Consider the following 27,843-nt stretch of genomic DNA (forward strand, 5'->3'; position numbering starts at 1 on the left):
TGGCGGCGGCAGCAGCCGAGGCCTGAGCGGTCGATCGGCCTCGGCATCGCTGGAACCCGGGACAGGTGAGTGTCCATTTATTAAAAGTCAGCAGCTGTAGTATTTATAGCTGCTGGCTTTTAATATTTTTTTTTGGGCGGAATCCCTCTTTAAAATTCCAGTGCCGAAAATTCAGGATGCCCTTGGCTGAAACCCAAAACAGTACAATACAGTAATTTGTAATTTTTTTTTTTTTTTTTATGTAATTAATGTGGCTGGCATTTTTTGCAATGGGGGGGGGGGTTTTCACTGAAGTCAACGGAAAGTGATTTTGCATTGAAGTCAATGGGATGCAGCATGCCATTATCGCCACTTTTATTTTCCTCTCAGCAAAATTCTGATAACCCTATTTTCGGTCAATAAATCGATACATCCCTAGGATAAAGGTTTTACATAAATAAATAGCTGATCTTTGTAAGCACCCCAGACAGTGGTAAATAGTTTGTCGCCCTCCCTGTAAACCGATACATCTGCAAGACAGCTTGTTCTTTTGAAAAGCAACAGACTTACTGGCCAGATCACTAGAGGAAAATGGGAGAAAGAAAGCAAAAAAAAAAAAAAAGAAAAAACGAACGCAGACATCACTAGGGCTGCAACTAACGATTATTTCCATAATCGATTAATCGGCCGATTATTTTTTCGATTAATCGGATAAAATCATATTTAAAAAAAAAAAACGCACAATATGAAAAATAAAACGCACAATGTAAAAATGAATCAATTATCAAATGTTGATCTATAAATTATACCATGTGATGAATATATATCTCAGAGTGCACAATGACTAAATAAAAAAGCCAATACTATTAAAAATATACATATGAAAGAACGCTTGTCACAATTGAATTTAAATTGTGCAGATACAATAATGCAAATATTAGTCCTCTAATTAACAAGATTTGCACATTGCACTTTGCACAGATTTTACAAAAACACACCCACTAATTTCATTTTAATTTTTGTATATTTTACATTTCCTGGGGTTATAAAACATCAGAGTAAAGTGCTTTTACTACCTGTATTTATAACATTGGTATACTGTTCCAACTTTTTGTTGCGAGCCTGGGGTAGTGGCAGCCCTCTTATACCCACCGTTCTTTTGCAGCTTATCCATAGCGCAAACCCCCTTTTTTCTGTTATTATCTGTCCAACTACGCCCGCCCGCAAGTCTCCGCCCGCTGCAGTCCATACATTTTCTCTGCCGCTAAAGAAATATCCTGCACATGCGCTGTTAATAGCATTGAAGTGGCGCATGCGCGGTAAAGGGCCGCCGTCAGCTGTTTCAGTGAACATTGAAGCAGGGGGATAAGGATGAGGACACTGAACATTGAAGCAGGGGGATAGGGATGAGGACACTGAACATTGAAGCACAGGGATAAGGATGAGGACACTGAACATTGAAGCATGTAGCTCAGGATAGGCACTACAAGTCCCAGCAATGCAGAACCTAACACGGCACATAGCTCAGCATGGTTGGTAAATAATGATACTAGGTAACAAGGGAAGTATTAGTGTTGTAACGCACGGCCCAGTGTTTGTGTTGTCTGTAACGCCACTTCCGTAACATTATGTGATGGTTTCGCTGAACAGTATTGCCGAAACTATGTTGGAACGCACGGCGCGAGTGTTTGGAACGCTATGCGCATACGCAGTACGCAATTTCTGGCGGCAACCTCACTTCCGTAGCATTCTGTGATAGGCAGCAAAATATGACACTACAACGGAGCCACACCGGAAGTGACGGGGTTACAATTTACAACGTGCCAAGATGGCCGCCAGCTCCGGAGCTAGGCCGAAGCCGCGGCCTTTCCTAAGGCCGCAGCCACGGACCGCTCCGCGGATTGCATGGTGCGGACCAACAAATCGATAATGAAAATCGTTGACAACGATTTTCATTATCGATTATTATCGATGATGTCGATTAATCGTTTCAGCCCTAGACATCACATTAAGAATTGGTAAGCTGCAATATAATAAATGTTTGGCTTTTATCTTTACCCATTCCTTACTCTCTTCAAAAACAAAAATGCAGGTTTTAATCAATGAGTTTTGAATTAAAGCGTGTTAACAAATCATTGCCAAGAGTGACCTGATATGTTGATAAAAACCTGCAAAAAAGAAGGCCATCAGTTTCTATTTGGTAAGAACATGTGTATAAAAAGTTAAGTAAAGTCAATGATACCTGTATGTCTTCTGCAGATCAGCAGCTACAGCTGAAATATCCACAAATCCTGCACACCGATTACTGCTCAAATACTGCAATACAAAGAGAGGGCAGTGAAAGGTTTGTGTGTTTAGTACAATGGATACAAGCAGGTCTGGAAACATTACATCCTCTTCTGCACTTAAATTGCTTCCTCTATGAGAAACTTACATGTGTGCATTCAGATGGATCCCACCTAATTTCCTGCGTAGAAGTCAGATAGATCCCGCCTGGAGGCACTAGCATCATCTAGCCCTTTCCTCCCTAGCTTTACTGTCCCTGAACCATTCCTTTCATTTACCGGATTTTAGTTCTTTCAATCATGGAGGCTCAGCACTGCATGTGGTTGTTACCTAGGGTAGTCTGGTGTGTTCAGAAAGCTACAATATGTACAGCCACTTCTCCCAACCACAATCTGCCAACGATGAATAGAGAAGTGCAGAGACATAGTGATGACATCATTGGGTATAAAACATAGAATGAAGTTTACACAGAGGTTTTATTTCAAAAATTTGTAGCCGGCTTGGAAATGAACTACCGAGCCACTGCCGGGTAAGGGGGGCCGAGCCGCCCAGACACTGCCGGGTAGGTGGGGATCCGAGCCGCTACTGAGACACTGCCGGGTAGGTGGGGAGCCAAGCCGCTGCTGAGACACTGCCAGGTAGAGGGGAGCCGAGCCGCTGCTGGGTAGGGCGGTAGCCAAGACGCCGCTGGGTAAGGGGGAGCAGAGACGCTGCCGGGTAGGGTGGGAACCAAGCCGCCCAGACGCTGCCGGGTAGGGTGAGAGCCAAGCCGCCCAGACGCTGCCGGGTAGGGTGGGAGCCAAGCCGCCCAGACGCTGCCGGGTAGGGTGGGGAGCCAAGCTGAAAAAGACACTGCCGGGTAAAGAGTAGCTGAGCTGCCGATTAAGGGGGAGTTGAGATACAGCCAGGTAGGGCGTGAGCCGAGGAGCTGCTGAGACACTGCCAGGTAAGGCTGTGCCGAGACACTGCCGGGTAAGGGGGAGTCAAGCTATTGAGGAGTAGGGCGTTAGCTGCCGAAACACTGCCGGGTAAGGTTTTGATCCGAGGAGCTGCCGAGACACTGCCGGGTAGGGCGGGAGCCAATCTGTCAAGACACTGCCGGGAAAGGGGGAGTCTAATTGCCAGGTAGGGCGGGAGCCGAGGAGATGCCCAGACACTGCCGAGTGAGGGGAGCGAGGAGGGACAGTGTGATGCTTCTACTGTGAACTTTGAAGATTACTTGCACCACTGTGCTGCAGCCACAGAGGTCAGTGAAAACTAAGTTTAGAACTGAGGTCTAAAGAATTGCTAGGAGACACTTATTTCTATTTAGAAAAAAAAAAGGGTTAGATACCGAGCTAAAAACGAAATAAATAAAATCACAAAAAATATAGCTGCAGCTCAAATTTGTAAGATATCTACAAACACCATAACCAAAACAAAGAATATAGCTGCACATAAAGTTAAGCTAAAACAATGTAATAATATATGACAATAAATAACACCAAAAAAAAATCACCATAATAAATATAAAATCATGAATGAACATGTGATTAACCACTTGACAACTGGGCACTTAAACCCCCCTCCTGCCCATACTAATTTTCAGCTTTTGGTGCTCTCACACTTTGAATGACAATTAGTCATGTAACACTGTACCCAAAGTAATTTTTTGTCCTTTTTTCCCACAAATAGAGCTTTCTTTTGGTGGTATTTGATCACCTCTGGGTTTTTTTATTTTTTGCGCTATAAATGAAAAAACGAGCGAGCGCCCCCCTCCCTTCTGAGCCACACCAGGCCGCGTGCCCTCAACATGGGGGGGTGCCTTGGAAAAGGGGGGGCGCGCGCCCCCCCCAACCCAAAGCACCTTGTCTCCATGTTGAGGACAAGGGCCTCTTCCCGACAACCCTGGCCGTTGGTGGGCGGGGGGCTTATCGGAAACCGTGAGCCCCCTTTAACCACTTCAATACAGGGCACTTTCACCCCCTTCCTTCCCAGCCCAATTTTCAGCTTTCAGTGCTCTAGCGCTTTCAGTGACAATTGCGCGGTCATGCTACACTGTACCCAAATGAAATTGTTATCATTTTGTTCGCACAAATAGAGCTTTATTTTGGTGGTATTTATTCACGACTCCGTTTTTTTTTTTTTTGCGATATAAGCGCAAAAAAAGCGGAAATTTGGGAAAAAAACAATATTTTCTTTTTTCTATTTGAAAAGAAATCCAATAAAATCAAATTTTGTCATAAATTTAAGCCAAAATGTATTCTGCTACATGTTTTTGGTAAAAAAAATTCCGTTAAGTGTATAATAATTGGTTTGTGTGATCACGGACATATGTACGCAAATGATCATGTACATATGTGTGCAGGTGATCACGTACATATGTGTGCAGATAATCATTGGGACATGTGATTTTAGTGGGACATATGTGGGGGACATGTTTTTATTATTAGGGACATGTGTTTTTATTATTTGGGGACATGTATGTTTTGGGACATGTGTGTTTTGGGGACATATGTGGGGACTGTGTTTGTACTGTGTGGTGTGTTGTGTGTTGACACTACACTGATGATCAGTGAGTAAAAAGCTGTGAAAAGCAGCCCATACTCACTGATCATCAGCCGGCTGCAGCGATCCGCTCTCCTCTCCTCTGCGATGACTTCCGTGTGAGGAGAGGAGAGCCGATTGCCTAGCAACCGGCTGTTTGTTTACATCACATGACGGCCGTGATTGGACACGGCCGTCATGTGATCAGGAGGGCCAATCACAGAGCCCTCCTGCCGATCTGAGATGTGCCGTGTCCGGGTGACACGAGCACATCGGGATCGCGCCGCTGCGCGGGCGCGCGCGCGCGCGATCCCGCTACTCCTGAAGGACGTTCCTGAACGTCCTATCAGGAGCAGGCGGCTCCCACCCGGCCGTATATATACATTGGCCGGGTGGGAAGTGGTTAATAAGGGGGCCCCCGGATACCGGCCCCCCACCCTATGTGAAGGAGTATGGGGTACAATGTACCCCTACTCATTCACCTGTGAAAAAAAAATAGAAGAAAAAAAAAAAACAACACACAAGGATTAAAATAGTTTATTGCACAGCTCCGGGGGTCTTCTTCTGTCTTCGGGGGTCTTCTTGCCGGACTCCTCCGCTATCTTCTGCTCTTTTGCTAGCTCTTTCACTAGCGGAGGAGCCCAGCTTTCTTCTTCGCCGCCGCCCTCTTCTTCCGACTTCGCGGGTCTTGTCCCCCTCTTCGGTTCTTCTTGCCGGGCCACCGCACCTTCTTCTAGCTCTTTAGCAAGCAGTGGCCCAGTCTTCTGTTGCCGCTGCTGCCGTCTTCTATTCTTCTGTTGTCCTCTTCTAGAGATGTTGCCTCATCGCTGTCTCCGGTCACAATGACAGGACACGAGGCGACTTATATAGGGACAGCACCGGATGATGTCCCCACCCATTATGATGTCACAGTCCCAGAGGATGCTTAGGTGTCCCCTAGGGCCCCGTGTTGTAAGTCGCCCCAAGTCGTGTCCAAGTTGTGTAAAAGTTGTGCCCAAGTTGCCCCTGTGTGAACCCAGCCTCAGAGAGTCTACAAACTATGGTGCAAATCATACAAAATTGATCACACCTGATGTACTGGTGGCACTGGATCTCAATTCTTGCGACCCGAACAAGCCAGGAAAGTACAAATACCCCCCGAATGACCCCTTTTTTTAAAGTAGGCATTCCAAGGTATTTAGTAAGAGGCATGGTGAGCTTTTTGATGTTGTCATTTTTTCACACAATTCTTTGCAAAATTAAGATTTTTTATTTTATTTTCTTTTCTTTCCACAAAATTGTCATTGTAATAGGTTATTTCTCTCACTTGGCATGTGTATACCACAAATAATGCCCCAAAATAAATTCTGCTACTCCTCCTGAGTATTACGATACCACATATGTGGAACTTTTCCACAGTCTGGCCACTTAGAGAGGACCAACATGCAGGGACCACCATCACGTGTTCTAGGAGCATAAATTACACATCTAACTTGTTGACTACTTATTACACTTTTAAAGGCCCTGGAGCACCAAGACAATGACACGTGACACTGATGACAGATGCCACTAATATGTGGCACTGATATCTGGCATTGAGGACACGTGACACTGACAGGTGGCACTGATACGTGGCCCTGATGACAGATGGCACTAATGACAGGATGGCACTGGGGGGCAGATGGCACTGACAGATGGGCACTTTATTTTCATTTTTTTATTTTTCCACTAACCGCTGCATCTCTCAGCGGTTCATCTCTCCCTCCTCACACGCTGTCTCTGTGTGAGGAGGGAGAGCCGGCGATGAGAGATGATCTCATATGTTTACATATGAGATCATCTCTCATTGGACACGCCGATCGCGCTGTAAACGGCTGCTGTGATTGGCCATTTACAGCGATCTGTGACTGGCTGTGTCCGGCCACCACAGAACTTCCAGATGAGCGTGCGCCCGCAGCAGCGCACAGAGGTAGGTCCAGGGACGCCCTCCCGGCACCTCCACTCTGCAGCTCGTTTTGCACAGAGTGGCCCCGAACCTGCTCTTCTGGGGTCCCTCGGCAGCTGTCTCTGCTTCCTCCCGCAGGTACTTCTCACGTTCATGCAAGCTCCCTCGCATGGTGAGAAGCACCTACGAGCTTATGTCGCGTGGTGGAGGTTCACAAGCACTGGTGTTTCTGTTTGCACAGAAGAATTTAAGTCACTATTTTCACTTCATTCACTGGACTTTTGATATAAATTACTTTATTTCAGGATTTATTATTGTTATCACATATTACACATTTATTTAATCACACGTTCATTCAGGAGTATGATTTTTTATATTTATTATGGTGATTTTTTGGTGTCATTTATTATTATTTTAGCTTAACTTTACACGAAGCTATATCTATGTTTTACTTATTTCTATTTATTAGAAACGTTGCATTCCTTTACACCCCCCCAGCGATGTGTCTGTGTACACTGCCGGTGTCCTATCACATACAGTCCCCCATCAGATAGTGTCCGCTGTGTACTGCGCATGCGCAGTACACAGCACACACAGATTCCAAAAATAGCTGAAGATGAACGGTGTCTGAGTCCAGGTTCTATCCCCACCATCCAAGTGGACATAGAGTTGGAATATAAAAGAGGCGAGCGCAGCGAGGCCGAGCCCGAAGCATGGCGAGCGAACCGAGCCCACGAGGATCCCTCTAATTTTCCCAGCCCTATGTCCGCTTGGATGGTGGGGCTACCATCTCGACTCACGGCGCAGGCGCTGTTCATCTTTGGAGATTTTCCAAAGCCTCTTCTGCTCCGTGCTGCGCATGTGCAGTACGGGTTAGACACTATATGGACTCAATATGCCAGAACACCGGGGCTCATAGAACAGAGTATCTGAAGATATCACGGACACTATGGAGCAATGGAAGCTTTCCAAGCAGCAGACTTATTCTCATTATATATATATATATATATATATATATATATACACACACACTCCTCCTTCCGTACCTCGGTGAGCCGGTGTTTCAGTCTCCGGTCTATTCCCGGTGACACCGGTCGGATCTTCATATTGATGCCTGTCTCTGTCTGTCCCCGGAAGTGACTGCTACCATCAGCTCACACGTGGGTTGGGGTCCTCACATGTGGGTGACCTCCGAAGTGCCTGACAAGATAAGTCTTTACACGGGCTGTTCTCATATGTGCCTGGCCAGACGGGTGATGGCAGTTTATACCTTTACACTGGAATTCAGAAGCATCATATCACAGAGCACGCAATGTTATTTGATGTAGCTTATCTCCTCATATATAGGTGTCCTCGGCACTGCCTGCTTCTCTGTATGCTATGTGTGATGATTGCCTATGGCTGTCCTGTGCCATGCCTGTCACCTAGGATTGTTTATGTGAAGTTTGCCTGTAGAGCTCAGTCACAGCTGCAGTGAAAAGTAATGCTCAGACATATTTTATTCAAAAGTAAAGTAGCGGTCTAGGAATAGTGTGCGGTAGTCATAGTAACATCGCCCCGCCCTCCCCAGCCGGATCCTGGGGTCACGTGACGCGCTTCCGCACAGGTCTCCGGGTCACTTGGTGCGGGTGAAGGAGCGGCTGGCGGGATGGAGGCCGCGCTCTTCATCTTCTCTCTCATAGACTGCTGTGCCCTCATCTTCCTCTCCGTCTACTTCGTATCCTTTGTGTGTGGCGGCTGACCGTCTGCCGTGTGATTCCCCGGGCCGGGCTGGAGGGGGACTGCTGCGACGTATACTGGGGATGGTACATGGGTGTTGGGGGGGGGAAAGGGAGGCTAGCCATAGAAACCAGGGAGGGTTGCTATGGACACAACCTTCGTTTGGGTCTTTATGGTAATTCATTGAACCAGTGTGTGTGTGTGTCCCATGCATCGCCCAATGTGTGTCATCCTGTGTTTGTGTGGTCGGTCCCATAAGTCGCCCGTCATATATGTGTGTCCCATACATCACCCAATGCATGTCATCGTGTGTGTGTGGTCCCATAAGTCACCCTGTGTGGCCAGTACACCATGGATCGTCAAATGTCATCTAAAGTTTTTAGTGCAGAAAGATCGCACAGCTCCTGAACTTTGTTGTGCGATCTTTCTGCAATAACAGCTTCAGATGACTTTGGTTTATGATGGGCCCAGTTCCCAGCAACTGCTGTACCTATGAGTAAGCACTGATTACAGTGTGAAACGCGTCAGTATTTTCCTGTACCCTGTTATTCTTTTGCTGTGGATTTTTTTATTTAGTTTTTATGTGACCCACGTTCTTTCAATTAAAGATGGGATTTCAAGTCTCTTTCCAGTGTGCGGCTATCCAGAGTTTTGTCCTGCTTGTTTGCTCATAACTGCTGTTGCACCCGCTACTGAGGGGCCCATACCGATACCTTTAGGCTGCTTTCACACTGGGGCGGTATTCAGGCGTTACAGCGCTAAAAATAGCGCCTGAAAAAAAACGGCCCCTTTAACTCCAGTGTGAAAGCCGGAGGGCTTTCACACTGGAGCGGTGCGCTGGCAGGACAGTGAAAAAAGTCCTGCTAGCCGCATCTTTGGAGCGGTGAAGGAGCGGTGTATTCACCGCTCCTATACCGCTCCTACCCATTGAAATCAATGGGACACCGCGGCAATACCCGCCCGCTGCAGCGTCGCTTTGCGGGCGGGTTTAACCCTTTTTCGGCCGCTAGCGGGGGTTAAAACCACCCCACTAGCGCCCGCAAACCGCCGCTAAAACTACGGTAAAGTAAAATAGAGGCACTTTACCGCCGACGCCGCTCCCACTGCAGTGTGAAAGCAGCCTTAGGCTGTGTGTTGCTGACATGTCTCTTATGTTTATGTCAAACATGTTACCTAACAAATGTGCGTGTTACTGGTGTGCCCCTTGTCACCTGCATGTGTATGTCAGACATGTCACCTATGGCCTTGTTCACACATTGCAATGACATTCATGCCGGGCCGTGTTTTACTGGTATCGGGATGTACAGGTGTTCCGTGCATCCCAGTGCTGCCAGTCCCATTATTGTCCCAACGTACCATTCGTGTGGGTCCCCAAACTCACACCATGTGTTTTAAGAGGCCCGCACAGATGTCATGTTGGGACATAGTGGCTGTGTCCCAATTGACAGTGGGACTGCCAGCACTGGAATGCGCGGAACACCTGTGCAAACCCAAACTAGTATAACACGGCCCACCACGGGCACAGATGTAATCACAACGTATGAGCGAGGTCTATCAGTCATGTGTGTTTTCACCATATCCCTTATCCCTTGTCAGACATATCCTCCGTTATGTGTTTATTATTAGTTTGTGACCACTGTGTCTCTTGGATGAACAGCATGTCACCCATTGGTTGTGTTACTGGTGTGTCATTTGTCATGTGTATATCAGAAATATTGCCAATCGTGTTTACTACTACTACTGTTTTGTATTAAAGCGGAGCTTCACTCTCTGTCAGCGTTGACTATTTTTAATCCTCCTGCTGCTAGCTTTAGTAAATAATCAGAAAGTGTATTATATTTACTTAATGTGTTAAACTTTTTTTTTATTGCACATCCCCAGTTATTTCTTGGTTTTCAAGTTGACAAATTATTAGTATGTCATATATCCCAGGAGTCTTTAGGAGGGATTTTCTCAGCTAAGCACATTCGCCTGCATGCCTGAGCTAAGGACAGATGGATTCCAGAAAGTAAATGCTAGATAAATAATTTGCCCTTACATGGGTACATAGTTGGGTTGAAAAAAGACACTAGTCCATCTAGTTCAACCAATAACGCACACATCACCCATCGTGTGTTCTTTTGGTATGTTGGTTGAGTGTGACTTGACCTTTCCCTAATTCTCATGTGTACAGTGCCTTTGCGAAAGTATTCGGCCCCCTTGAACTTTTCAACCTTTTGCTACATTTCAGGCTTCAAACATAAAGATATAAAATTTTTCTTTTTTGTGAAGAATCACCAACAAGTGGGACACAATTCTGAAGTGGAACGAAATCTATTAGATTTTTGAAATTTTTTTAACTAATAAAAAAATGAAAAGTGGGACGTGCAAAATTATTCGGCCCCCTTGCGTTAATACTTTGTAGAGCCACCTTTTGCTGCGATTACAGCTGCAAGTCGCTTGGGGTATGTCTCTATCAGTTTTGCACATCGAGAGACTGAAATTCTTGCCCATTCTTCCTTGCAAAACAGCTCGAGCTCAGTGAGGTTGGATGGAGAGCGTTTGTGAACAGCAGTTTTCAGCTCTTTCCACAGATTCTCGATTGGATTCAGGTCTGGACTTTGACTTGGCCATTCTAACACCTGGATACGTTTATTTGTGAACCATTCCTTTGTAGATTTTGCAGTATGTTTGGGATCATTGTCTTGTTGGAAGATAAATCTCCGTCCCAGTTTCAGGTCTTTTGCAGACTCCAACAGGTTTTCATCCAGAATGGTCCTGTATTTGGCTGCATCCATCTTCCCCTCAATTTTAACCATCTTCCCTGTCCCTGCTGAAGAAAAGCAGGCCCAAACCATGATGCTGCCACCACCATGTTTGACAGTGGGGATGGTGTGTTGAGGGTGATGAGCTGTGTTGCTTTTACGCCAAACATATCGTTTTGCATTGTGGGCAAAAAGTTCGATTTTGGTTTCATCTGACCAGAGCACCTTCTTCCACATGTTTGGTGTGTCTCCCAGGTGGCTTGTGGCAAACTTTAGATGGGACTTTTTATGGATATCTTTGAGAAATGGCTTTCTTCTTGCCACTCTTCCATAAAGGCCAGATTTGTGCAGTGTACGACTGATTGTTGTCCTATGGACAGACTCTCCCACCTCAGCTGTAGTTCTCTGCAGTTCATCCAGAGTGATCATGGGCCTCTTGGCTGCATCTCTGATCAGTCTTCTCCTTGTCTGAGCTGAAAGTTTAGAGGGATGGCCAGGTCTTGGTAGATTTGCAGTGGTCTGATACTCCTTCCATTTCAAAATGATCGCTTGCACAGTGCTCCTTGGGATGTTTAAAGCTTGGGAAATCTTTTTGTATCCAAATCTGGCTTTAAACTTCTCCACAACAGTATTACAGACCTGCCTGGTGTGTTCCTTGGTCTTCATGATGCTCTCTGCGCTTTCAACAGAACCCTTAGACTATCACAGAGCAGGTGCATTTATACAGAGACTTGATTACACACAGGTGGATTCTATTTATCACCATCAGTCATTTAGGACAACATTGGATCATTCAGAGATCCTTGCTGAACTTCTGGAGTAAGTTTGCTGCACTGAAAGTAAAGGGGCCGAATAATTTTGCACGCACCACTTTTCAGTTTTTTATTTGCTGAAAAAGTTTAAAATATCCAATAGATTTCGTTCCACTTCACAATTGTGTCCCACTTGTTGGTGATTCTTCACAAAAAAACTAAAAATTTTTATCTTTATGTTTGAAGCCTGAAATGTGGCAAAAGGTTGAAAAGTTCAAGGGGGCCGAATACTTTCGCAAGGCACTGTATATCAGACATAGCACCCAATGTGTAATTTGAGCATGTTGGTTGTGTGTCACTGACGTGTCCATAGTCTTCGATATGTGTGTGTCATGTCACCCATTGTGTGTATTACTTGCGTTATGAGTGAATGCCACGTGTGCATTTCTGGTACACCCCTTGTCTCTCAGGTGTGTAGGTCAGGCATGTCACCTGTTGGTCATACGGGTGTATGAAAGGTGTGTCAGTTGTGTATTGCCTATGTGTATGTCCAGCATGTCACTCAGCTGGATCACAGGATCATGAGTTGTCAAGGCGAGCGGCTTTACAGATTTTCTTGCCTTCCATCTTGTTTTTGAACCATATCTGCCTTTGTGTTCCATGGGGATTTAGTGTGGCTGGGGAAATTAATGGGTCCCTCTCATTTAGCCTGCAGATCTGAAGAAGAGAATTCCTAGTATAAGGACTGTAGCTATACAATGCATCCGGAAAGTATTCAGGGCGCTTCACTTTTTCCACATTTTGTTATCTTACAGCCTTATTCCAAAATTGATTCATTATTTTCTACAAACCATACCCCATAATAACAAAATGAAAGATTTTTTTTGTTTTGAAATCTTTGAAAATTTATTAAAAATAAAACAGCAAATCCCATGTACATAAGTATTCACAGCCTTTGACATGACACTCAAAATTGAGCTCCGGTGCATCCTGTTTCTACTGATCATCCTTGAGATGTTTCTACAAATTGATTGGAGTGCACCAGCGGTAAATTCCCTTGATTGGACATGATTTGGAAAGGGGCACACCTGTCTATAAAACACAGTTAACAATGCATGTCAGAGCACAAACGAAGCCATGACGTCCAAGGAATTGACTTTAGACCTCCGAGACAACAGGATTGTATTGAGGCACAGATCTGGGGAAGGGTACATAAAAACGTGCAGCGTTGAAGGTCCTAATGAGCACAGTGACCTCCACCTGTAAATGGAAGACGTTTGGAACCACTAGGATGCTATCTATCTAGAGCAAGTCGCCCGGCCAAACTGAGTGGTTGAGGAAGAAGGGCCTAAGTTAGGGAGGCGACCAAGAACCTGATGGTCACTCTGACTGAGCTTCAGCATTATTCTCTGGAGAGAGAAGAACCTTTCAAAACAACAACCATCTCTACAGCACTCCACCAATCAGGACTGTATGGCAGAGTGGCCAGACAGAAGCCACTCCTCAGTGAAAGGCACATGACGGCCCAACTGGAGTTTTCCAAAAGGCACCTGCAGGACTCTCGGACCATGAGAAACAAAATTCCCTGGTCTGATCAAACAAAGATTGAACTCTTTGGCCTGAATGGCAAGCGTCGTATCTGGAGGAAACCAGGCACCGCACATCACCTGGCCAATACCATCACTACAGTTAAACATGGTGGCAGCATCATGTTGTGGGGATGTTTTTCAGTGGCAGGAACCAGGAGAGTAGTCGGGATTGAGGGAAAGATGAATGCAGCAATGTACAGAGACATCTTGATGAAAATCGGCTCTAGAGCACTCTGGGGCAAAGACCCTAAGCACACAGCCAAGATAACAGAGTGCCTACGAGACAACTCTGTGAATGTCCTTGAGTGGCCCAGAATTGAAACCGATTGAACATTTCTGGAGAAATTTGAAAATTGCTGTACGCAGACGCTCCCCATCCAACCTGATGGAGCTTGAGAGGTCCTGCAAAGAATAATGGGAGAAAGATGTGCCAAGCTTCATACTCAAAAAGACTTGAGGCTGTATTTGGTGCCAAAGGTGCTTCAACAAAGTACTGAGCAAAGGCTATGAATACTTATTGATAATTATGTACATGGGATTTTCTTTTTCTTTTTTTTTTAATTTGCAAAGGATTTTACACTTGTTGTCATTATGGGTTATTTTATGTAGAATCTTGGAAAATAATGAATTTTAATCCATTTTGGAATAAGGCTGTAACATAATAAATGTGGGGAAAAGAGAAGAGCTGTGAATACTTTCCGGATGCACTGCATATGGTGGGGGATGTTGCAGAGCTGAGGAATGTACTTGGATGAGTGATGAAACATCTTCCACATTACAGAGCAAGCCCAGCAGAATGACTGCTATCTAGTATGATCTAAATCAGGGGTCTCTAAACAAAGGCCCAGATAATTGTCCTTCAGACATTAGGGGGGCCGGATTATGGTCCCCTGCGAGTAGTAAATGCCCAGAGTCAGTAGGAGTAAATGCTTCTGGCTTTGTGCCCAGTGGGATGAAAAAAAGACATAGCACCCCTGGTCATTAGGAGTTGGAATAGTGCCCTGACGCTGGTATTGGAGGAATAGTGCCCCATTGTTGGTGCCGGGGGGGGGGATAGTGCCCCATTGCTGGTATCAGTGGGTGGGGGAATGGTGTCCCCAGGGCCGGATAAAGGCAAGCAAAGGGCTGCATTTGGCCCACGGGCTGCAGTTTGGAGGCCTCTGATCGAAGTCATTGAGTATTTGGTAATGGGTGAGCCAGTTTGCTCCTTGCACTCTTTTATTGAGTAAACCAACAACTCTGCTCTCCATTCAGTTGTAATTGTGTCACTTTGCCAGTCATTCTTCTTGCACAATAAGTCTCCTGTACTTTGCACATTCCCTGAATTAATGCAGCATTCCAATTTTGAGACGGCTTCTGTAGATAAAAGAAATATTGTCCTTAACTTTACATTTTAGATTATTACTCTTTCAGACTTGGAATGTGACTACATAAATGCTCGCTCTTGTTGCTCCAAGTTAAATAAGGTATTTGTGTATTTGGTGTTATGGTCAATGTTTTGGCTCTATGTTCTAGTAGTAGTTTTAAATCTGAGCCTATCGCACAGTTGCATTTTATACTTCTACGCATCCTAGCAGAGCTTTTCCAGATTATTGTAAAACCAAACGTGCAGGATGTTCTTTTGTTATTAGTCTGGTAATGCCTTGCCATGTGTCTACAAAATGATTTTCTTTAACACAGTAAAACTGAACTCCAGAAATTATTTGTATGGCAGTTACATTGGTCCAGCTTTTATAAATGTACCTGATGGACTGCTGGGGAGGCTGAAAGTCACTGTAGCAGTCAGCGCTACTACAGTGATAGTAGCGCTCTACTGGGTTCTGCTCAGGTTCGATGCTTCCCCCTCTACACATAGGGGGCCGCTTGCTTGGCACCACTGCCATTAATAGAATACCTTTTTATTGTTTTTTGTGAATATAAGGCGTTCTTTGGACGAGCCTGAGGTGTGCACAGTGACTTCTATATCTCTGCCTTGTCCAGTCAGACTTCACTCTGACTTTGTTAGGACCTGGAAGAGAGACCTGCAGGGGTGTGTGAGCATACCTCTTGCATGCATAGATTATGGCTACTGGCATGGTCTGCGTCACTCTGCATATATTTTGGGGGGGGGGGGGATGCAGGTGTGCACATGCAGCAGATATCACACTGCAACACCACCACCTGGCATGGGATGCAGACATCCCAGAGAACAGGTGGCTGGAGGTGTTGTCCTCATCTAGGCAAGTTTTCATAAAGTTTCTGTGCCAAAATTAAAAGGTATTTAATATTAAAGAGGAGGTCCACCTAACAAAAAAATATATATTAAAAGCCAGCAGCTATAAGTACTGCAGCTGCTGATGTTTAATAAATGGACACTCACCTGTCCCAGGGTCCAGCAATGTCTGCAGCCAATCAATCCCTCAGCAGCTGCCGCCTCCATCTTCGTGAGGGAATCGGGAAATAAAGCGTGGCAGCTTCACTTCCCGGTTCCCTACTGGGTATGCGTGAGTTGCGCTGCTTGTCCTAACTGGTCCCTGCTATCTCCTGGGACCCGTGTGTTTCCAAGGAGACAGTGGGGGAGGGGCGTGACTCCCGCAGGAGTCTATTCCCGGAAGTGAGTGCAAATACCTGTATTATACAGGTATCTGCCCCCCCCTCCCCCCTGAAAGGTGCCAAATGTGACACAGGAGGGGGAAAGGGTTCCAAAAAGCAGAGGTTCCATTTTTGTGTGAACCTCTGCTTTAAGAGAGCTTATGTTAGTGTTACTAAAGGCTCACATTTTTTAACTTTAAAATAACAAACATGTTATACTTGCTCTGTGGCGGCAGTGGTTTTCCAGAGAGCAGCCCCAATCATCCCCTTCTTATGTCCCCCACCAGCACTCTGAGCTCCTTGTTTTTCAACCACTTACTGTGTGCCTAGGCAGTCTCATTGTCCCTAACAGAGTCGCACCAACCCCCCCCCCCCTCCATAGAGTTCTTAATTTGAAAAAAATACGTTGTTCTGAAGGGGCCCTGCCTGGTACTAGATAGGCCGTGCGAAAGGGTCCTAAGTACGCCCATCAGTTTTTCAGGCGGACCTGATCAGGTCTCCCCTACGAAGCTGCGGATATCGGCAAAGAATGTCCACTGACATCCGCCGCTATCCGATCCTGCCTGCAAGATGCAGATGGATGGTGGCCCAATTTTCCACCCGTCTGGATCAGATAAAAACGGACTAGCGGTCTGTTTCCATCCGATTTCCCCATAGAGGAGGGCGGGCTGTCTGCTCTGCTTAGTCCTCAGGGACCTGCCATCCGCCTGCTTGCTGAGCAAGCGGAATCCATTGTACAGAGGTGTCTGTGTGAAAGAGGTCTTAAAGGGAACTTATCACGGAGGAAGGTAATTTTCTGTAGGTATGAAAGAATTTTTTTTATATAGCTGCAGAATTCTCCCAGTCCTTCCTGCCACAGCGACAAGCAAAGATTGAAGTGGTAGTGAATGGCATCAAAAAACAAAAACAAAAAAAAAAGCAGTTTAAGTCGTGTGCTTATGACAGATGTGCCTGAAAGTGAAGCCCTCCAACAGCACGCTGTCACAGCTGAAGGCACTTCCATTTTCACACAGTCTTCCTTCTGGATTCGCTGGCTTCTGTGATATGAATGGCCGAGCTGGTGATTAGGTCACTAACATGCATGTGTGTGGGAGTCGCTATTTACGGCACAGCTCTGAAGGAACGACATAGGCAATGCCGTTCCTTCAGAGCGCATGCACCGGTGACATCAATGGCCGCATCTAAAGTAAATGGCTCCTAAATGGCACATGTTTAGGAGATATTTACAGTACCTATAGGTAAGCCTCATTATAGGCTTGCCTATAGGTAAAAATCATACATGGGCGTTTTACCACTTTAAAGATTAATATCAGTGTTTGCTGCTAATGCTTGCCCACACGCATCCCTGTTGGCACATTACTACCATGGGCAGTCTCATTGACCAATACAATGCAGAGGAAGGGACGTGCAAGCTTCAAGAAATGGCTGAATTGGTTTCCTGCCATAACTGCCTTAGATTCAGCCACAACCGGAAGATTGCTGCAGGTGTGGCACTTGCACATTATACCTGTAGCAGTTTGCTCGTTCATTCCCCCAGTGACAGGGTCTCTTTAATAATGTGATCACAAAGTTGTACATGTTGTGGAAGGTGAGAGTTCTCGTGAAGCATTCTCCTCAATTTTCTCTTTTTCACAGTGGATAGTGCCAGAGCTGATCGCTCACACGCTGGTGACTGTGTTGATGTTGGTGTCATTGCACTGGTTCATCTTCTGTTTGAATCTTCCTGTAGCGACATGGAATATATACCGGTGAGCCCATTTTTTATTTTATTTTTTTTTGTTTGTTTTTTTTCTTTATTTCTTAGTTACGGATACGTAAAATTTTTGGTTGACCATTCTAATACCGTAAATAAGGTTGTCATTATGTCTTGTTGCTTAAAGACTCTTATTTCCGCTCCTTTTTTCACAGATTTATCATGGTACCAAGTGGAAATTTAGGAGTGTTTGATCCTACAGAGATTCACAATCGAGGACAGTTAAAGTCTCACATGAAGGAGGCTATGATCAAGTTAGGATTCCATCTACTGTGTTTCTTCATTTACTTATACAGGTGAATTTCATCACTTGACAGTGTTAACATTCATTTGTAGAAACTTTAGGAAAGCGCAGAGTCTGCTTTAAATGTCTGCCACTTATACTGGAAACCTCTTTGTAAGGCCTCTTGCACACAGGAGTAAAAATTTGCCACGTTTTTTTACTGGGTCACTGCACACAGCTGAGTAAAGATTAGTAATACAGCAATGATTACAGAGCAGTAAAACAAAAATAGAAAATTTTACATTTGGGTGCAGTAATCTCTGTGCTTATGCACCTTTACACACCTATACTCAACATTTAGTTTTTTTTTTTTTTACTCGTGGACTTCCTGTCAACATCAGTAAATTATGATGCAGGGGGCCTTATTCTGAAATATTTAGACCTGTGAATTCTCTGCATCACTGGAGTCACAGTAATTTATAATGCTCAATAAGTATTCAGCCAACATAACAGCTGCCTATATGCAGTATCTCACAAAAGTGAGTACACCCCCACGTTTTTGTTTATATTATATCTTTTCATGTGACAACACTGAAGAAACAACACTTTGCTACAATGTAAAGTAGTGAATGAACAGCTTGTGTAACAGTGTAAATTTGCTGTCCCCTAAAATAACTCAACACACAGCCATTAATGTCTAAACCGCTGGAAACAAAAGTGTGTACACCCCTAAGTGAAAATGTCCAAATTAGGCCCAATTAGCCATTTTCCCTCCCCAGTGTCATGTGACTCGTGAGTGTTACAAGATCTTAGGTGTGAATGGGGAGCAGGTTTGTTACATTTTGGTGTTATCGCTCTCTCTCTTACTGGTCACTGGAAGTTCAACCTCATGGCAAAGAACTCTCTGAGTATCTGAACAAAAAATTGGCGCTCTACATAAAGATGGCCTAGACCAGTGATGGCGAACCTTGGCACCCCAGATGTTTTGGAACTACATTTCCCATGATGCTCATGCACTCTGCAGTGTAGTTGAGCATCAACTACGTTATGGGAAATGTAGTTCCAAAACATCTGGGATGCCAAGGTTTGCCATCACTGGCCTAACCCTAGGCTATAAGAAGATTGCCAAGACCCTGAAACTGAGCTGCAGCATGGTGACCAAGACCATACATCGGTTTTACAGGATGGGTTCAACTCAAAACAGGCCTCCCCATGGTCAACCAAAGAAGTTGCGTGCACTTGCTCAGCATCATATTCAGGGGATGACTTTGGGAAATAGATGTATGAGTGCTGCCAGCATTGCAGCAGAGGTTAAAGGGTTTGGGCGGGGGGGGGGGTCAGCCTGTCAGTACTCAGACCATACGCTGCACACTGTATCAAAATGCTCTGCATATGGCTGTGGTACCAGAAGGAAGCCTCTTCTAAAGATGATGCACAAGAAAGCCCACAAATAGTTTGCGGAAGACAAGCAGACTAAGGACATGGATTACTGGAATCATGTTCTGTGGTCTGATGAGACCAAGAAAAACTTATTTCATTCAGATGTCAAGCGTGCATGGCGGCAACCAGGTGAGGAGTACATAGACAAGTGTCTTGCCTACAGTCAAGCATGGTGGGGGGAGTGTCATGGTCTGGGGCTGCATGAGTGCTGCCAGCACTGGGGAGCTACAGTTCATTGAGAGAACCATGAATGCCAACATGTACTGTGACCTACTGAAGTGGAGCATGATTTCACCCCCCCCCCCCCCTTCAGAGACTGGGCCACAGGGCAGTATTCTAACATAATGACCCCAAACACTCCTCCAAGACGACCACTGCCTTGCTAAAGAAGCAGAGGTGAAGGTGATGGACTGGCCAAGCATGTCTTCAGACCTAAACCCTATTGAGCATCTGTGGGGCATCCTCAAACATAGGGTGGAGGAGCGCAAAGTCTCTAACTTCCACCAGCTCCATGATGTCATCGAGGAGGAGTGGAAGAGGACTCCAGTGGCAACCTGTGAAGCTCTGGTGAACTTCATGCCCAAGAGGGTTCAGGCAGTGCTGGAAAATAATGGTGGCCACACAACATATTGACACTTTGAGCCCAATTTGGACATTTTCACTTAGGGGTGTACTCACTTGTTGCCAGTGATTTAGACATTAATGGCTGTGTTGTTGTTTTGAGGGGGCAGCAAATTTACACTGTTATACAAGCTGTACACTCTCACTACTTTACATTGTAGCAAAGTGTCATTTCTTCAGTGTTGTCACATGAAAAGATATAATAAAATATTTACAAAAAAAGTGAAGGGTGTACTCACTTTTACGAGATACTGCGTGTGACAGGTATACCTTTTTAAAAGAATACCTGTGTAGAGGTGCATGAGCCAAGGGAAATTTGAAATCTGACTCTTCAGGATTCTACACTGCTAATGGAATAGAGTTCAACTGGCTGCCTCCCTCACCATGTTTTATGCCTATTGCTACCATAGATGGCCTCACCGGTAAGTAAAAAGGTGATGGAGGATTTTTTGCCAGCTTTCGTCACTAAAGTGTTAAATCTTAGCATTCAGAACACTGAAGGTTTTGGAGGTCTCCAGGTGCACTTGGTGGCAATGGGGGCTGGATGATATTCTTGCCACTCACATATGGGGTTTAAAGCGGTAGTAAACCCGCATTTTTTTTTTTTTTTTTTTTTTTTTTTTTTTTTTTAAACCTGCAAAGCAAAAGGCATAATGAGCTAGTATGCACCGCATACTAGCTCATTATGAAATACTTACCTTAGAACGAGGCCCCGACATCTCGCCCGATCCACGCCGAGGAAGCCGACATGCTCCCTCGGCGTCTCTTCCGGGTATCGCGGCTCCGGCGCTGTGAGTGGCCGGAGCCGCGATATCGTCACTCCCGCGCATGCGCGCGGGAGATTTAAATCCGGCCGGACGAGCGCTGCCGGATTTTCGCGGAGAGAACCCCCTTGTGCGCATGCGCCGCTGCAGTCAGCGGCGCATACCGAGGGGAATATCTCCTAAACCGTACAGGTTTAGGAGATATTTTTTTTACCTACAGGTAAGCCTTATTATAGGCTTTCCTGTAGGTAAAAGTTAAAAAAGTGGGTTTACTTCCACTTTAACACAAATTTCTGTCCAGTCAAACCTCTTTGCTAATTTGCATTTACAGATCTTTAGCAGAGAGGTTTGACTACACAGAGACTTCTATGGAAACGCTATCAGTGACTGGATCACTGCACAAAGCTCACCCAGCAGCTCCGATCACCAGGCTCCCTGTGTCCATTCATCGCTTCTCGCCTTGCGAGAAGGTGGATATTTCCAAGTCCTGTAAGTGTTTGCTGTGCCCTGGAGCGCCAGGTGGAGGAGAGCAGCTGCCACATATTGACAGGGGGCAGGGCTCCATTGGCCCTGTTTCACTCCCCTGCCGTGTGTTTACAATGCAGGGCTTTTACAGTTGTGCACATAAGTTTACACACCCTAGCAGAATTTGATTTCTTGGCCATTTTTTAGAGATTATGAATAATACAAACCTTTTTCACTAATGGTTAGTGTGTGGCTGAAGCCATTTATTATCAAACAACTGTGTTTACTCTTTTTAAATCATAATGACAACAAAAACTACCCAAATGACCCTGATCAAAAGTTTACATACCCTGGTGATTTTGGCCTGATAACATGCACACATGTAACCATCCTCACCTGTAATCTGTTTGCTTGTAACTAGTGTGTGTGTGTGTGTGTGTGTGTGTGTGTGTGTGTGTGTGTGTGTATATATATATATATATATATATATATAAGTCAATGAGTTTCTGGACTCTTGATGGGCCCTTGCATCTTCCATACAGTGCTGCACTGACAATTCTGGATTCTGAGTCATGGGGAAAGCAAAAGAAATGTCAAAGAATCTGCAGGAAAAGGTAGTTGAACTGTATAAAACAGGAAAGGGATATAAAAAGGTATGCAAGGAATTGAGTGCCAATCAGCAGTGTTTAAAATTTAATCAAGAAGTGGAAAATGAGGGGTTCTGTTAAAACCAAACCACACCACGGTCAGGTAGACCAACTAAAATTTCAGCCACAACTGCCAGGAAAATTGTTTGAGATGGAAAGAAAAACCCACAAATAACTTCAGGTGAAATACAGGACTCTCTGAAAACGTGGTGTGGCTGTTTCAAGACCCACAATAAGGAGGCACTTGAAGAAAGATGGGCTGCTTGGTCGAGTTGCCAGAAGAAAGCCATTACTACGCAAATGCCACAAAGTGTCTGGCTTAGAATAAGCCAAAGAGCACAGACAAGCCTCAAAACTTCTGGCACAAAGTCATTTGGAGTGATGAGACCAAAATTGAGCTTTTTGACCACAACCATAAACACTATTTGTAGAGGAGTCAACAAGGCCTACGATGAAAGGTACAGAGGTGGATCGCTGATGTTTTGGGGATGTGTGAGCTACAAACGCACAAGAAATTTGGTCAAAATTGTTGGCACGATGAATGCAGTATATTATCAAATACTGGAGGAACATTTTGCATTCATCAGCTGTGCTGATACTTGGATATTCCAACATGACAATGATCCAAAACACAAGGCCAAGTTGACCTGTCATTGGCTACAACAGAATAACGTGAAGGTTCTGGAGTGGCCATCTCCGTCTCCTGACCTCAGTATCATTGAGCCCCTCTGGGGAGATCTCAAACGTGCAGTTCATGCAAGACAAGAATTTCCAGAACTGGAGGCCTTTTGCCAAGAGGAATGGTCAGCTTTACCATCTGAGAACATGAAGAGCCTCATCCACAAATACCACAAAAGACTTCAAGCTATTATTGATGTTAAAGGGGGCAATACATGGTATTAATAACTGGGATATGTAAACTTTTTATCGGGGTCCTTTGGCTAGTTTCTGTTAAGATTTAAAATGAGTAAACACAGTTGATAACTGATGTCAGCCAAACACTAACCATGAGTGAAACTTGTGTGATCGTTCATTCTCTGAAAAATGGCCAAGAAATCATAAATTCTGCCAGGGTATGTAAACATAAGAGCACAACTTTATACTCAATTACCGTACAGCAAGGGGTGAGCCAGTGAAGCTCCACCCTCTGGCAATAAGTGTCAGCTGCTATCCTCCTGATGCCCTGGAGCACAACAAACACATACAGGTCCCTTGCTGCTGACCAACGAGAGGAGGAGCCCGGCTGGCAATCCAAGTGACCGCCAGTAGGGATAAAGTTGCCGCTACATCCCGACCCCCCCCCCCCCCCCCCCCAACAGGTCACGTACTGGCAGCGGTCCGCAGCCCGGTGTTTGGGGCCCCCCTGTTCTATGCTACTGCACTTAGTCTGGTGCTGTCCTATTTGTGTTTCAGAGATCACTTTATTTTTTTTTAGAGCAGCAGCCTTGGAAATGTTTTTATTTATTTTTTTTTTTTTTGTCCATTGAGGATTTTAGATGTTTGTACTATACTGTTTAGGTGACATTCACTTGTTTTATCTGAGGAGTAACAGGGGATCTCTAAAGTGCACCATTTGCTTGTTTTTTTTTTTTTCTTTGTACAGGGACTAGGGCAGTCACAATAACTGTATTAATTTGTGTACAGTTTAGCACAGGCATCTTTCCTTTTTTTTTCTTTTTTTTTTTTTTTACAAAGTTTTTCACTGTATTCCCTCTCATATGTAGAGTAGAAGCTGGGATTGTGGGAAATGCACCTAATCTGTATTCTGGTTTGTACTTGCAGTATGATTTTTGCCCTATTAAACAACTGAGGCTTATCAGGAGCCAAAGAACAGGATGGAAGCCTTAACCTGCTTCATGAGAGGAGAGCCATCAGGAACAATGCAAATCAATATCGCACTGCTACTCGCAAAGTATTTTTCTTTCCCTATTTGAACTCCATATTTTTTGCTGTATTTTTAACATAAAATATTTAAATAGAAAAAAAATCCAATCACTTGTGTTTAATTTTTTTTTTTTAAACACAGAGGAGCACTACGGTTCTAGCCTAAGGATTCTGGAACTCTTATTGTATAACTATTTCTGTGCCATTTGAATACACCAGAATGACATATTTCCATCCAGTGGGGTTGATTTTAATCATGGATAAAAATGTAAACATTTTGGTAGGTTTTAAAAAGAGATTGTGTATATAATGCTAAAGTGGCATAGCAGGGATGAATATTTTGTAAGATAAAGCCGATTTTTCCTGTCTGGTGTCCCATAGTACACAATGACCAATTATTGTCTCCTCTCCAAGTACAGCACAGGGACATGAATGTCACATTTTGTCAATGTGTGTGGGGATGTTTACATACATGTATACATGTGAGTTTTATTCAAGTGAACCTCTACTGAAATGCTAACAAGCTGTGTTAAGTAGGGTTTGAGAGAAGGGCTAAAATACTAGCCCTTCATGGAGCTTATCAGAACTGATTTCTCTTTATTCAGCAAAGATCATGTCAATAAGAACCAGAGCCATGTGCATAGCACAGAAGGGAGCTGGAAGAGCACTTTCTGCAGCAATAATGGGCCACCACCTACTTTTTTTTTTTTTTTTGTCCCAGCAGGGCTATTAACATAGTTTTATGCTAATATTTAGGTAGAAGAACAATTTAATAGCTCATACATTATTATTTTTTGTTGGGGGGTTGAGGTGATACTTAATCTCAGAACGTAGGTTTGCTTTTAAGCTATTTTATTTTCTTTTTTGGGCAAGAATGGGGAAAGGCTGCACGCACTTGGATTTTTTCCTGTGCTGTCAATGGAGAGATGTCCTTTCTTTTGCTTCTCATTCTTCAGACAATATCCACAAGACAGGGAGCAAGGGGAATCCCTTTAACATTACAGCCTTGCTAATCCCTTGCTCTAGAGCAGGTAAATGCAATTAGTGGACCTCCAGCTGTTGCAGAACTACAATTCCTATGAATTGTATAGCAAGACTCTGACAGCCACAACCATGACATCCAGAGGCATGATGGGACTTGTAGTTTTGCAACAGCTGGAGGTCCGCTAATTGCATATCCCTGCTCTAGAGGACTTACCCCAGTGGAGTCTTCATTGGATACATGTGAAGACTGCTGCAGACCATGGGGTTTAGTTACTAAAGTTGGAGAGTGCAAAATCAGGCTCAGTATAGAAACCAATAAGCTTCCAGGTTTTATTGCCAAAGCTTAATTGAACAAGCTGAGGTTAGAAGCTGATTGGCTACAATGTACAGCCGCACCAGATTCTTGGTTCTCTAGCCTTAGTAAATCTACCCCCACATGACTTAATACCAAGTTTAAGCTGTGAACCATGCCACCCTGGGAGCACCTTCTTATTGAAGGCATGTGGTTTCTGCTGATTGAACCTACCCACAATGTTTTCTTAAAGTGTTACAAAACCCAGGACCCTGCATTCAATATATCTGGTCTCCCATCTCACAGAACATGTAAACAAAATTATTTGGGTAAATATAAACTGCTAAATACACCTTTTTTTATTTTTTATTATTATTTTTTTTTTTTTCTCATGAGCAGTCTTGTGATTTATCAGTGCCTGGTTAAAGCTTGTAGGAGAAGTTTTCATACTGCACTGACTTGCCTATCAAGATGCAGGATCCCTGACTGGACAGTGCTGATTGGCCCTGTGCTGATCATATGCACTCTCCCAAGAAAAGAAAAAAAAACTATAGCAATACAAACCAAACTGAGCCTGTGCTTAGTGATTCCAGTAACTGTCTTATCTGGGCATGTTTTGACAACCATGAAAGAAGGGGAAGATCTGTGCATACAGGATCAGACAGCCTTTTTACACAATGCAGAGGATTAATCCTTTGGTTTCCCAGTGAGTATAACAAGAATGCTTTACTGCATATACAGACTGATTTTTACTGTTGTGAGTTTAGTAACACTTAAAAGGAAAGTGAATAACAGGCTACCATTTTTTAACATGTTACCCTGGCTGTCTTTGGCTATGCTATTATTATTTTTTTAAGTCGGTGACCCAAATCAAACCTGCAGATCATGTATGGGTCAAAACATCTGACTCCCAAGTACTAAGTGCAGTAATCATCTTCATAATTTTCAAAAGGAGAGGGTAGGCTTTCATACTTTGTATAGGTATCCTGTAATTGTTTAAAGTAGACCTAAACTTTCAATTTCTGTGCTGGAACATAGGGAGGTGAAACCACCAGCCTTTATTATTATTTTTTTTAAAGCAGAGGATGATGGGAGGTCAGTTTCTCATTTACTTGGAGGCAGCCGTATTACTGGTTAACTTTATATTTTTGGATCAGAGAATGAAAAATTGATATTAGTAAATGGATGCTGCTGCGAGTTGTTCCTCGTATTCACTTAATCGTTAATATTTCTGCACCACAATTTCTGAGTATTCTCGCAGCCATTGTAAATAAAGACACACTTGATTTTACATTATGAAAAGCCAGAGAGAATTGTTAGCAGATCTCTAGAATATATAGAACTTCCTGACAGACCCATAAGTGACACGCACATGTGGAGATTTATTAAAACTGGAGCACACAGAATGTAGAAGACCTGTGCCTGATAACCAATTAGTCGCACCCCATTACCAGCAATGGAACTGGTCAAATTGCAGTGACTTATAAATGGGTCCCTGCACTACTTTTTTTTTTTTTTTTTTTTTTTTCTTCTCTCCAATTTTCATCGCAACATAGACATCTGTTACATGAAGTCACAAGCTGCAATGAAATCGGAGGTGCAAATTGCATGCTGAACTGCTGCTTTGCAATTACGCTAAAGTAGTGTGATTTATTTTTTTAAAGCCATACTGGTGTAGACCAGGGCTTATTGAACAAGCTGAAGTCAGAACTGATTGGTTACTATTTACAGCTGCACCAGATTCTGTGTGCACCAGTTTTAGTAAATCTCCCCCACAGTGTTTAATGAACTTAAAGTAGTTTTAAAGCTAATGCGCCCTCCTCCCTAAACATGCACTTCCATCAATCCAGCACTGAGTGGTTGCAGGTCTTCTCTTCCCTCTCTGATTTCTCACTGTCTTTACAGACAACATGCTATATGTTGGAAAGTCTATAAATATGTCTGGGAGATCTCAAGCTTAGATTCCCCAGTGGCTGCAAGACATATTCCACCAGCCTTTATTGTCACAGATGCCCTTAATCCTCGTAAATAAACAATTTCACTTTATGAAAAAGAAAGCCCTGTATAAGCTTCAAGGTGTGACTTGGGGCTGAATGTGCTCTCTGTCCCCATGTGACTGCTGTGGGTGCATGAATGGCCAATCTCCAAACAACACCACCGTCATGTGGATAGATATGAAGCTAGGCTATTGCTCCTTGTACCCAGCAGCAGGGAGTAAAGGGAAGGTAAGTATAGACTGCTGGGGGCCGTTCCTAAAGGTTACCTGCTGCTTCGCCCTTCATGGACAAAGCATAAGTAATTTTAAGATCACGGTTACATTTTGTGCAAAATTACTGTAAATAAAGGTGCCATATTGTCAAAGCAATACACTAGTGCTGCACTTAGTGTACCTGTCATCCAGTCCCAGTTCAGGTAGAATTCTCTGCTATAGTGGACTGATCCAAAGAGATGACTCCCTTGATTTCGATTGGATGGGAGGCCCACTTTTAATCCTACTGTTTTGAATGCGAGGTAGAAAAATTATATTTGTGTTGAGGGTTGTTGAGTGGGATATTTGTAATACACGGTTGACTAAGAATAATCTGCAGTTTGGACCTTTTTTAATGTCTTTCATGTTTTCCATTAAACTCAATCTGCCTATGATGCAGAACCTGCTTTTCAGACATTTTGTGCTGGTTGT

General features: G+C 44.1%; 2 protein-coding genes across 2 annotated transcripts in view; one reads left to right on the top strand and one right to left on the bottom strand.

Moving 5' to 3' along the window:
- NVL (nuclear VCP like) overlaps window positions 1-8,001 on the bottom strand; it is a 126,642-nt gene extending 118,641 nt beyond the window's left edge. The window contains exons 1-2 of the mRNA XM_077485823.1: window positions 7,762-8,001; window positions 2,222-2,295 (exon numbers count right to left, since the gene is read on the bottom strand). Coding sequence (XP_077341949.1) covers window positions 2,222-2,295; window positions 7,762-7,821 — 134 coding nt within the window. The 5' untranslated portion in view covers window positions 7,822-8,001. The remainder of the gene's footprint in view (window positions 1-2,221; window positions 2,296-7,761) is intronic.
- Window positions 8,002-8,277: 276 nt separating this feature from the next.
- On the top strand, window positions 8,278-27,828 carry CNIH4 (cornichon family member 4). Its single transcript, XM_077485824.1, has 5 exons — window positions 8,278-8,432; window positions 14,917-14,985; window positions 17,726-17,838; window positions 17,999-18,139; window positions 23,786-27,828. The coding sequence occupies exons 1-5, from the start codon at window positions 8,364-8,366 to the stop codon at window positions 23,811-23,813; spliced, it is 420 nt and encodes a 139-aa protein (XP_077341950.1). The 5' UTR covers window positions 8,278-8,363; the 3' UTR covers window positions 23,814-27,828.
- Window positions 27,829-27,843: the final 15 nt, after the last annotated feature.

Source organism: Lithobates pipiens, unplaced genomic scaffold (genome assembly GCF_037356315.1).
Source record: "Lithobates pipiens isolate NorthernLeopardFrog02 unplaced genomic scaffold, aLitPip1_a1.2 Scaffold_18, whole genome shotgun sequence".
In the NCBI taxonomy this organism is placed as follows: Eukaryota; Metazoa; Chordata; class Amphibia; order Anura; family Ranidae; genus Lithobates; species Lithobates pipiens.

Excerpts from the sequence above, each read along its gene's own strand:
- CNIH4 (XM_077485824.1), top strand. The coding sequence starts at position 8,364 with ATGGAGGCCGCGCTCTTCATCTTCTCTCTCATAGACTGCTGTGCCCTC. Across the intron at positions 8,433-14,916 it reads TCTTCCTCTCCGTCTACTTC|ATTATTACTCTTTCAGACTT; the intron begins GTATCCTTTGTG and ends TTTACATTTTAG. Across the intron at positions 14,986-17,725 it reads GTTGCTCCAAGTTAAATAAG|TGGATAGTGCCAGAGCTGAT; the intron begins GTATTTGTGTAT and ends TCTTTTTCACAG.